General features: G+C 56.7%; 5 protein-coding genes across 5 annotated transcripts in view; 1 reads left to right on the top strand and 4 right to left on the bottom strand.

Annotated features, from left to right (window-relative positions):
* Positions 1–2,379, bottom strand: part of VDBG_01256 (conserved hypothetical protein) — a gene marked incomplete at both ends in the record, with an annotated part of 3,367 nt that extends 988 nt beyond the window's left edge. The window contains 5 exons of the mRNA XM_003009527.1: positions 31–638; positions 718–1,238; positions 1,330–1,800; positions 2,001–2,021; positions 2,113–2,379. Of these exons, the coding sequence (XP_003009573.1) occupies positions 31–638; positions 718–1,238; positions 1,330–1,800; positions 2,001–2,021; positions 2,113–2,379 (1,888 nt within the window). The remainder of the gene's footprint in view (positions 1–30; positions 639–717; positions 1,239–1,329; positions 1,801–2,000; positions 2,022–2,112) is intronic.
* Positions 2,380–3,039: 660 nt separating this feature from the next.
* On the bottom strand, positions 3,040–3,661 carry VDBG_01255 (mitochondrial fission 1 protein; the record flags this gene model as incomplete). The annotated part of the gene is made up of 3 exons (XM_003009526.1): positions 3,040–3,523; positions 3,574–3,592; positions 3,643–3,661. 3 exons carry the CDS (start codon positions 3,659–3,661, stop codon positions 3,040–3,042), a joined length of 522 nt encoding a protein of 173 aa, XP_003009572.1.
* A 708-nt stretch (positions 3,662–4,369) lies between these two features.
* VDBG_01254 (conserved hypothetical protein) lies at positions 4,370–4,813 on the top strand (the record flags this gene model as incomplete). The annotated part of the gene is made up of 1 exon (XM_003009525.1): positions 4,370–4,813. One exon carries the CDS (start codon positions 4,370–4,372, stop codon positions 4,811–4,813), a length of 444 nt encoding a protein of 147 aa, XP_003009571.1.
* A 698-nt stretch (positions 4,814–5,511) lies between these two features.
* VDBG_01253 (Zn(II)2Cys6 transcription factor) lies at positions 5,512–7,667 on the bottom strand (the record flags this gene model as incomplete). Its single annotated transcript, XM_003009524.1, has 4 exons — positions 5,512–5,594; positions 5,658–7,078; positions 7,134–7,216; positions 7,365–7,667. The coding sequence occupies 4 exons, from the start codon at positions 7,665–7,667 to the stop codon at positions 5,512–5,514; spliced, it is 1,890 nt and encodes a 629-aa protein (XP_003009570.1).
* A 1,179-nt stretch (positions 7,668–8,846) lies between these two features.
* VDBG_01252 (Cut9-interacting protein scn1) lies at positions 8,847–10,178 on the bottom strand (the record flags this gene model as incomplete). Its single annotated transcript, XM_003009523.1, has 1 exon — positions 8,847–10,178. One exon carries the CDS (start codon positions 10,176–10,178, stop codon positions 8,847–8,849), a length of 1,332 nt encoding a protein of 443 aa, XP_003009569.1.
* Positions 10,179–11,236: the final 1,058 nt, after the last annotated feature.

Raw genomic sequence — 11,236 nt, 5'->3', positions numbered from 1 at the left:
CTGTGCTGTTGGGGGGAGGAGCGCCATCACCGTGGGGACTTGGCATGCCGAATCCGAAAAACGGGGGAGGTTGTCCACCACCGGGTGGCGCTGAATTCGATGGTCCGGGTGCCGGTCTGCCGCTCCCTTCCCCTCCATCACCTTGCTGACCATCGCTCGCACTTTCGGTCCTCTCCTCGATCGGTGTTCGACAAATGGGACAAGTGTTGTGCTCCTTGAGCCACATCACAACGCACGTGTCGTGGAACCAGTGCTTGCAAGGTAAGTATACCACTTCCTCGCCCTTCTTCAGCTCATCGATGCAAATGGTACACTCGGCCGTGCCTTCGGGGCCCAGCATGTCGTCATCCACTGCCTTGCGTTGCAATTTGCCGATGGCGTCCTCAGAGGCTGGCGGCGCGGCGTTTGACTGCGGGTTCGTCTCCATCATGTTGGAAATGATCCGGTCGAGAGCTTCTTGTGTGTAGACCGCATCACCAAATTGACCATTTCCTGGTGCCAGCATGTTCAAGATCTGATGCAGACTCGCAGCAAGGTTCTGGGTACCAGCGGCGCGGGGCCGTGAGCCTTGTCCAGGCATGTCTTCACCGTGCGGCTGTTGTGGTGGACCGGCGCCCGTGAGAATGTTGCTGAAAACTCTGGATTCACCATCAGGCCAATGTTCCGCATCATCTCGTAATGAGCTCACGATGTCAATCTTGGGAAAGCTGGACTTACGACTGAAAATCATCATTGCCCTGCCCCTGCCCCTGCTCTTCGGAAGGACGTCCAAAAGCTCGAGCCCGACCACCGCCTTGGACATGGATCGGTCCGGTAGCGATTGTGAAGCTTGTGAAACCGTTGCCTCGCCTAGTAGTAAACGTCCGCACATTTCCAGAACCGCCAAACGGACTGCTGCCAAATGGTTGGGGATGCCTTTGCGGATGGTCATGGTCAGAGTCTGGCCCGCCTTGTGCCCCGTTTCCAAATGTGCTCAGGAGCTCGAGGAAGCGGCCTATCACCTGGTCCCCATTGGCGGGATCAGGCGGCTGGCGCCCACCTTGTTCATCTCCGTGAGGATGACCCCATGTGGATCGATGTACATTGAATCCATGGGGGCCTTGGTGTAAGTGTTCCTCAATATCAGCTTCGTCGGGGTCGGAGTCGGAGTCTGCCCTGCGGGGCCCACGGGGACCGTCGCCGGAGGAGAGAGGCGATGGGGCATCGTGGAAGTCGCGAGGATCGTTCTCTTGGGAAATCTATGGAGTTTGTCAACATATATGGTCACCCGACGCTGTGTTGGGGCGAACAAACGATTTCTGTTGCTTCGCTTTCGCACCGCGGGCACACGAGTCCATGAAGCGTATCCTTTTCCCATTCGTGTTCGCACGCATGGCAGTAGACGACTTCGCGATTCAGGCCGGCTTCTCTATCGCCCCGAGCCCTACTCCCATCTTGGAAGTTCATGTTGGCCTCTTCTTGATTGCGCTGGTAGGCAGCGAGAGCTGTCAGACCAAGGCCGGCAAGAAGGCCAGCAGTTCGAAGCGCTCGGAACGCCAGACTGATGAAGCTCGAAGGCGTATCGAGCGTATGTGTCGGAAAGGGTCTGACTTCATACACAGGGGGACCGTGAAGGTTGGATCGAGCAGATATTTGGCGGCGGGGTAAAGAGTTCGTGAAGACGAATTGGCTGGAAGTCTGACGCTGAAACAGAGGACTGGCTTGTGCTAGCTCGGTGAAGGTATGACTAGGTCGGAGGGCGCCTGGACTAATCGATTTGCGGGCTTTGGTCGTCAGCAAGCCAAATGACGAGGCTGTGTGCTGTCACTGGTGCATGGAATGTAAATTGAGCCGTGGGGGATATCTGGCTGAATGTCAGTACCCAGAAGCGAGACAGCATCAGACAAGACTATTTGGCAAAGTGGTTCCTATTAAGAGATCTCGTAATAGCACCCTGGCCGCCCTCGTTGTCCCGTAGAGACAAGGAGGGCATTGGCGAAAGCGACTGATGTTCCACGTACCCGGATTGGTGAATCATCCAACTTGAGGTTGATCAGGTAGATAGTTACCCAAGGCAGGCAACCACGGCGAACTCAGTGTTGGAGCAGGTGATAGACAAGCCTGACACAATACTCGTTGAACGAAACGGTCGGCAGATGAGGGATAGGCCTCGTAGGTGGCATGCGCCGCAGGATGTTGTAGGAAGACGGAGGGTGTGTTCGATGAACAATCGCCGATGGTACCGGCGACCGTAGGAGCTCGTGGGCGCTCGCGTTGTACCCTGGTGCAATATGATGTGGCAGAGCCGTCGAGTGGAGCAGGTTGAGCAAGTGACGTTGGGGTCAGGTCCTGGACGCTGGGCACCTGCTTCTCTGGTGGGGCACCGCTAGCTTCGACCATGTCTGTGGCATTCCACACGATTCACCATGGACCCTCAGGCACAGAGATGCTGTTCGGAAACCACTTAGCGTTTTTTCCAGCAGCATCTTTGAATACGGCCTCGCTCCCTGGCCTTGCTGAGACAAGGGCTCGCATCTTTATCTTCCACTCTAGGCAACAGGCAGTCGCCCATAGGAGTGTTCATCGGCATAGGGGGGTGATCGTCATCAACATCAGCGCGCGCTGTGTCAGTGCAAGGCCTTGGACACCTCATCGAGTCTTCAAAATCGCTTTAATACATCCGATGACTGGAGTGCCCTTCGCAAACATTTAAAGGATCGGGCAAATGTTTACGTCCGTTCCAATTTGTACTCGTTGTATCCCTCTGCTCTTCGATGCACATTTACTGTCTTCAGTTGCCCAAAACTTTCGGGCCATAGATCGCTGCGTGAGAGGTGATAGGCAGATCAACGAGATGTTGCAGGGAGAGGGACGTGGTAATGTAAGCTTGAGCGTTGTTGTATCCACCTCCTACAGTCTCTTAGAAATACAGATTGCGCCGCCATGACCCAGCATCCTCCGGGTGGTTATATACACCCACAGTCCCTTTCATCGTACACGATGACTTTGCCCCCTCTCCAAACCACAGAACCAAACAGCAGCGATACTTTTCAAGCCGCTCTACCTCTTGCGCACATTCCGCATCAAGAAGGCCCCCACTACACCTGCCGCCACAGCGACACCACTGACGATCGCCACGCCCATTAGGCCCTCCTTGGCTACCTTGTCGTCCACCAGCTGCCGCAGGTTGGACGCCTGCAGATTCGCCGGCTCCTTCTCCAGGAGAAGATCGTTGTATCGTCTCGCCTCGCCATAGTTGCCGAGCTTGTAGTTGCCCAGAGCCAGGTAGTAAAGGCACTCGCGGCGGCGCTCGGGGGACACGCGGAAGATTTCGGAGAGGAGGCGCACGCCGAGTTGCTGGTCGTTGCGGGAGTCGGATTTCACCAGGCCCTGCGTGTGGTCAGTGACTATGATCTGGAAGTGCGTGCGGCCTGAGGAAGACAGCCATACCCAGGCGTAGTTGAATTTGGTCTGCACTCCGACCATGTCGCCTTCTTTCTCGTACTGGGCGCGGAGAACCTGAAGCTCGGATGCCTTGAGAGGCCTGCTTGTTGTTAGACTGATCTTAGAAGGGAGATATCGCTTCGGACTCACGACTCGGCATCGAGGGCATCTACGAACTGGTCAGTGGGACGTTGCATGTGATGGGGCGAGGGCACCTACAGGGTAGCTCGGAGACCATTTTGAGGGCTTTCCAAGAGGTCCGAGGTTGGATGTCAAAGTTTTCAGGGTATTTATGTTCTCAGCGAGGTGTGAGAGAGAGCAATCGTTAGGAGGACAAGCAAAGTCAGTCTGGCAAACAGGAAGTTGGCGATGCAAAGATGCCGCGGCGAGAGCAAACGTGGCTGAAGCTGGATGTAGACATGGGGGCCACGCCACAATGACGACGAGCAGGCGGCCTACGAAGAAATGATTAGCCACGCGATAAGAACCCCCCCCCCCCACGTCGTCCCGGTGATATAGCTTTATTTAGAACCTACCATATTGGGACAGCGGGACGGTGCATGCACTCTCACATAAACACCCCCCGAGCGCGACCGTGACATCCTCACCCTATTATCGTGAGTGCATCGACCTTGCCCTTCATCGAGACCGACACAGCCCTCAACGCTCTCAGGCGTTCACCACACGTCGACCGCGAAAAAGCTTCTCGCCGAGGACCCCGCAACGCTTCTCCACCACACCATTGACAACTTTCACATCCAGCCTGATAAACAAGCATGCGCCCGCATCAATGAGTCCCTCTCCACCCTCCAACAGGCCCGCGACCTGCGCGCCCGCGAAGCCGAAAATGCCCTCAAAAGTGCGTCGTCCCCATCTACCCCCTCTCCCCCTATTACGAACGCGAAACTGACACGGCACGCCAGAGCTCTCCCGCACCCTCAACACCATGACCTCCCAACACAACGACCTGACAGCCTCGCACTCCTCTGCGGCCCACGCCTCCGAAATCGCATCCCTCGACACGCAAAAGTTCCGCACCGCGAAGGCCGCCTCAGACGCCGAGGTCGAAGCAGAGCGCCTCGCCGCCCAGGCCGCCGACCTCGCCGCGCGTCTACAGGAGCTCGAGGTTCAGGGCGTCGACGGCGCCGCGGACGAGGAGGCGCGCAGGAGGCGCGCGCGCGACCCCCTGGAGGACGAGGTGTTGCTGCGACTGAGCGTGTACCGCGGCCTCGGCATTGAGATTGAGCGGGACGAGAAGGAGGGCGGTGGCGGAGAGGTCTTCTCTAGAGCCGTGGTGCGGAATGACCGCAAGGGGGATGTGCATGTGGTCAACATGGACAAGAAGTTCAGCAAGTTTTTCTATGCCAACTATTTCTGGCAGACCTTGTAAAGTGCTTGCACGCAAGAAGGAATTGGGAGGGCGTTTGGCGTTGGATACCATTTGATATTGGGTAGCAGGGCCGTTTGGAACAACAAGAACACTGCATCAGAATGAATATAACGGATGACGATCAGTGTTGGCAGGTGAATGCCAAATGTTTCAGTTATTCTGTCTTCAACCAGCCTTCTGAATAATGTGAGAACTGGTCAGCTATGGTTGAAGAGCACGGACTGTATCAGCAAGCCTTATCTAGCCGTCTCAAGGACGGTGCATTCGTCCTCCAGGCCATGCTGGCATGTGTCCCAGAACAATAATTTGAACTCTCTAGTCGACTGGTGACGAAGGCTCACTGAACTGTCCATAGGGCCACTCAAAGATCCAGTAGTGCGACAGAAATGCTGCTGCTCCGTCACCAAGCTGCAACAAACAAGTAAACCAGGACTTATCTTGAGAAGCACCGCAGACTTCTTCTCAGAAGAATCATGTCTTGGATGGGATAGATGGATTCAATGTCTTGAGCTTACTGGCTGCGGGACATATGTGGAAAGCACTGCCCGTCACACAGTCTTGTCAAATCGGATGCAGACGTTTGTACATGCTCAAATCTCCCGTGCTGCTTTATTCTCTACCGAAAAAGCCATGATAGGAACGACGTCGACTCGACTTCTCTTAGACCGCAGCCCCCATGCCAAGTCAGCTCATGCCAGTTACAAGAACTCCTCCAACACGACCACCCTCGTCCTTGCGACATCGGACCCCTGCTCGCCATCGCCCATAATCCTCATGATTTCTATCATCCGCCCTCGCACTTGTTAGTTTGACCATCAGATGCATCCAGGCGAAGGGCACTCACGGATATCTGCTCTCGCCCTCACAAACAGCGGGTCTCGCACCACGAGCTCCGTACCGCCCGGCTGTTTCGCCGCCTCTCGAATGACGCTTCCGATGCACAGCGCCTCCAAGAACGCCCTGTGATTAAAAACCCACCACACCCTTGCCTCGAGCTCGAACAGTGAGAACAGGAGGAAAAAGCTGCCGATAGCGTCGTGCGCTGCCTCGAGCGTCCCGCGCACGTTCGCCGGCACGTCGGCGCTTTCCGACGCATGAACGAGCATCAGGTTGTGATGGTAGTTGCTCGTCAAGAAGAGGGTCTGACGCACCACACGACGGTTCGTGCGTGCAAGGGCTGAGAGCGACTCGCCGTCCCAGCTTCGGAACACGTCGGGAAAAGAGCGGTACACGGCACGAAAGTCGGCGATGAGCTTAGACTTGTGGCGGGCTGTAGCACAGATGGGGAGGTCGAGGGAGCGTGGCGAGCATATTGTTTCCTGGACGAGGTTTGCCAACGTCCACGAGCCGCGAATGTAGGCAATGTCGGTGGGATCACTGTTGGCGATGGCGGAGCCGTCGTCGGAAAGATCCTCGACGGAGACGTCGGTGTGAGTCGCCGAAGGAGGTAAGGACAGAAGAACAGTGAGAAAAGTATCCTGAAGTAGGACAGCCTGCCACAGCTTACGACGCTGTTGTTTCTCAAACAGAGAGGCATGAGGGGTGACTATATTGGGATCGCGATGAAGACCCATGGCATACGCCTGGCGCACCAGGATGCCCGAGAACGCCCATCCGTCGGACGCATGATTATCATTAATGAGGAAATATGTGACGAGGACCATGGCCTGGACAGACCGCATAGATGCAGTGCTGAGGTAGGAGAAGATGCGCAGCGCCTGATTGCTGGCAGAGGCGTAGAACTCGGCCGTTTGTTTAGCAGCCTCTTTGCTTGTGTTGGGTGACTCCACAAATTGTGTGCCGAGAGCGAGCATGGTGAAGATGAGGCCGATGAAGGCAGGGTCTGACTGGTTTCGCTCTTCTAAGGGCAGGCTCCAGAAGTGCTCATAGTCTGCGTAGAAGGTCTGACGGTGGATCATGGGATAGACGGGATCGACAACGTCAAAATATTTGGTCAGCAGAATATCTGCTTGAAATTTGTCTGGCAGCACACCAATGACCTCTGGCAAACCGCCCTCGAACGTCCAGTAGTTGGCAAAAGGGTGCTCAGACCCGATGCCAAAAACATTGCTCGCCGTCGGTAGGGAGTAGGGCACATTGGAGAGGAGCGTGCTCGAGTTGGTGAGGCCGCGGGAGGCAAAACTGCGACCATCAATGGCGCCGCGATCGGCGACATTCGGAATGACAGAAGGGCTTCCGTCCGAACTTCGTTTTTTAGGAGGCTTCGTCATGCGGCGCCCATTGGCGGCAGTGCGCGTTGTTTCTCTGTGCTCGGTCAGTATGGCCAGTAGAATGCCGTCGAACCTGCTGAGCATCTTACTCGAGGAGATCCGCAACAGCATCATATTTGCACTCGGTCTGTCGTTTGATGCAGGCCAGGCAATGGGGCCGGCCTCTATCGCACTGCGACGGTCAGTCTCGGTGCGCGCGACGTGAATTGGGCCAAATTTGGAATGAGACGGCAATGAGTCAACAGAGCGCACATGGCGAGCTCACCACAACTCAAGCCGCGCTCACTTCATCGGACGTAGATCGGCAAACCAAGTCGTACCTTTGTCTTTCTGTCAACGCATTCGCGACAGCTCAGCGTTGGCTTGTTACGCTTCTGCTTCTTTTTCGCCGGTCCGTCAGGGCTCGCCTGGTCCTCCGGGCTGGCGACGAGGGACTCATGGCCATATGCAGGAACGGCCTCTTGCTCGCGCTTCAGCTCAGTCGCGCGGTGCTGCTGCTGCTGCTGCTCGTGTGGCGACGCCTGTGGCCGTCCGCCAAAAGTCGAGGCTGGTGATGGGTAGACGTTCACAGCAGCCAGCTGCTGCTGCTGTTGCGGCTGACCGTTCGTGAGTGACGATGCCATTGGCGTGTGGTTCTGCAAACTTTGACCACGACATCCGGCGGCTCGTGGTCGCCGCGCTTCGTGATGATCGGCTTGCGGCCCCTCCAATGGTCGGCCTCCTGTCCGCCGAAATCGCTGACCGGGATGCCACGCCGTGCTTTTGCTGGGCCGCCGTGCAGGATTGTCGTAGGGCTGAGCGGTCCGAATGAGTATGACAAGCTGGTTGAGGCCGCCGGGAATAAACACGAGATGCTCGTCGTGGGCTCGTGCACTGTGGGTGCCGGCTTGGCTGGCTGGCTGGGGAAGCTCGCCCTGGGAATAAACTGGCGATTGTGGCAGATGCAGGAAAGTATGTGGGAATAATGGGTAAAAAGGAGGAGGAACAGCCTGAGAGGGGCACTGCCGATAGAGATTGAAATGGAGACCAGTGACGAAAATGTGCTGCATTTGGGATGGGACTGGGGGACTAAACCTGGGAGGCTCGATTGAGCTGCGAGCTGCAAGCTGGATGGAGCTGGACCCGACCTAAACTGAAGAGAGGATGCCGAAAACCAGGGCCGGTACTTGTCGGAAGAAGCGCGCGATCTACTAGGCTGGAGCCATACGCTGTTAGCAGCCGTCCACAGTGGCTGTGAAGGGGATTTTGGTCCCTGGCCCCCTCGTCATGGTGACCTGGGTGGGATTTTTCGTCGCCATCTAGACGCTGACTGATGGACTCAAGATGTTGATGGTGCTGGCTGTTGGTGGTGTTTTGACCGTGGACTTTCTTCTGAACAAGTCAATCGTTCCTTCTTTTCCTCCAAGTGACTGTAGCTGGAAGGCAGCATCAACCCAATCAACCCCACAGGACTTTTCTCCCGTCGCCAAGTCAAGTAGTGGCCGTGCACTGAGAGCAACAGCCACATTAACATCCAAAACACTTGACCATCAGCATGACTCGAGGCGTCGATGACGGCGCATAAGCTCCCTACCTAGATCAGCTGGTCATGGAGCACGGAACGAGACTTTTAGCCGCTTGCGTGACAGCACCAGGTTGGCATGTTTCTGCTATGCCGCCCATCATTGAGATTTGCTGCTGTTGACGAACACACACCTGTGTAATGGGCTACTTGAGTACCACGCTTCAACCCCGAATGCGACGCTGCACGCTGAGCTCTTCAACAACTCCTCCCTCCGCTACGCGATATGGATGGGATGAAGTTAGCCAATGATGAACTCCTTGTAGTTTTCCCCTATCCGCTTCACCCCTTCCTCCAAATCCCACCCCTTGATCTCACACACCTTGCGGTACATGGCCTGGAGCATATCGTCCATCTCATCGCCTGCCATGTGCAAGTCGCTCTCCACAAGTATTTGGTCATCGGGGCAGAGCTTGACAACCTCACACAGTTTATCTAAGTCCCCCGTCCCCAGATTGACAGCCCACGAGAATGAAAAGAAGATGCGCGCCGGGATCGCTGCGTGCAGGTACTGTCGCATCACCTGCGCTGGCCCTGAGAACGAGTGCAAGCATATCCTCGGCGGGAACGGCTTTCCACCGGCATCTCCGTTCTTCTTCTTTTTCTTCTTCTTCGTCTCCTTCACATCGCTGCTTCCTTCGTCCTCGTCCTCGTCCCCGTCCTCGTCCTCGTCAGAAGACGAAGAGAAGTCTTCAGCGCCCTCAGCAATCCTCCGCTTCTGCCGCCGACTCAGCACCTCCTTCTCATGCCCCTTCCAGCTCGCCGCCAACGTGTCATGCAGCACCCCGTGCGCCTGCACCCCATGTACACTGACGGCCCTCCCCAGAGACCCTGCGAGGGCGAGCTGCGCCTTCAAGACAACTGTTTGGTGGTTCATCCTCACGTGCTGGGGGCTGAGCATGCGACCCTCACGTCCGCCCGGCGTCAGTGCCGAGTCTCGTGCGGCGCGCGTCTCGTCGTCAAAAGCCTGCGGCAGGCGGAAGGCCTTGTCGAGGCCGATCTCACCCACCAGGGCGAGGGGGTTGTCCTTCAACCGGGCCTCAGTTGTGGCGATGTAGGCAGACAGCGGTGTCGGCGTGGGCAGCGAGTCGAGGAAAGCCGTATCCGTAGGCGCAGGTGACGGAGAGAGGACGGCGGCATAGTGTTCGTGCTTTGCCTCCCGGAGGTCCGTTTCGGAGCTGCTGCCGCCGGGATTGTAGGTTCGCTCACCCTCAGGGACCGAGTCATCATAAAGCTGGTGGGAGAACCAGGGGTGCCAGCCGAAGGAGGGGATCACTCGACCGGTGTTCCTGGGGCTTCTGGCCCCTAGGACACTGCCGAGGCTCTCCGGGTCGCGAATGGCCAACGGCGATGCGGCGAGATCGACAAGGAGGGCTTGGTCCTGCGAACGCGTAGCCATGACGGTCAGTGCAGCAGCTTGCATGTGCTGTATGCGCTCGAGAGAAGCCATTATATCTGTGGGATGACAATGAGCATCGTAGACACCAACTTGCCACGGGAAAGGTGCTGCATCGTGGCCCGGGGCCGCGGTGGCCGCCTCTGAGCTATCGCCATGATCGTAATCCTGGCACATGGCGGGCGGTTGACTGCGATTTGCTCGTACGCAATGAATGATGGGAAGGCCGAAACTACTGCCCAAGGAAAACGATGATTGGCTTCTTCTTTGGTAACGTCTACAGTGTTGACAGCAATGGCTGGCTGAGGCTTCACGTAATGCTCATGGGCGGATGATGTCAATGTTGACTCCTCGCATCATCATCGTCACTGCCTGCTGTTGCTACAGATGGAGGGGCTTGTGGATGCGGGGCATTCTGTCCGATAAGATGTCAGCTTGCGGGGCAAGAGCAGCAAAATGCCTGCCTGCCCTGTTAGTGCCACAGCAAGTAAGCCAACGAGATGGTACTAGGCAGGAACTGAATGGACGAAATGACAGCCAACGGAAGGTCTCTCTCTGTCTGTATTCTAAGCATCCCCCTTGGCTCCTCACGGAGGTCCAGACGATGGACCAAACTGTAGTCCTACGCCTGTCGAACGTACGGCTGCTATCCACTCCGCCAGTCTCCCCAGGATTTAAGGTTCACCCCGGCGCTCAGCCTTCTTTCGCGCGTCACGGTCTCTGCTCTACTACCTTTGCACAAGGTCCCCTGAAAAGCTTTGTTTCTGGGGGCAAACCGAGAGAGAGAGAGAGACAGAACCAACCAGTCTGGTAGGTCTCAGATGCTGGTGGGAATGCGGTTAGCAGTGTCTCACTGTCACGAGCTTTGACAGGGACGTGGAGAGCTTGGTTGGTCTGCCACAGGTCCTCGACAAGCCGATGCATCACCTTCTCATCGCTCGTCTGCTTGCGTCGCTTCGAAGGCGGAGGAGGAAGGAAAAGCACGACAGAGATGGCAAGACCAGGGGTTTGCAAATCCCCAGGCGCCGGGATGGGAAGGCCATTCCAGCCCATACTGGCAAGGCAAAGAGGGGCGATTCTTGCGATCCCTGGATCTGCAGCGCTTTCCCAATCACCTCTAGAGCCTCTTGGGCGATGCGAGATGCAACACCATGGACGGCTCACAGTCTGGAGGATGGCTCCCCACACCAATCAACTCGTCCAAGTCTGTACTGGGCCCTGGTTGATGGCGCCGA

Source organism: Verticillium alfalfae, genomic scaffold (assembly GCF_000150825.1).
Source record: "Verticillium alfalfae VaMs.102 supercont1.1 genomic scaffold, whole genome shotgun sequence".
Lineage (NCBI taxonomy): Eukaryota > Fungi > Ascomycota > Sordariomycetes > Glomerellales > Plectosphaerellaceae > Verticillium > Verticillium alfalfae.
The sequence above is the reverse complement of the archived record's forward strand: the minus strand, read 5'-3'. Positions and strand labels throughout refer to the sequence as shown.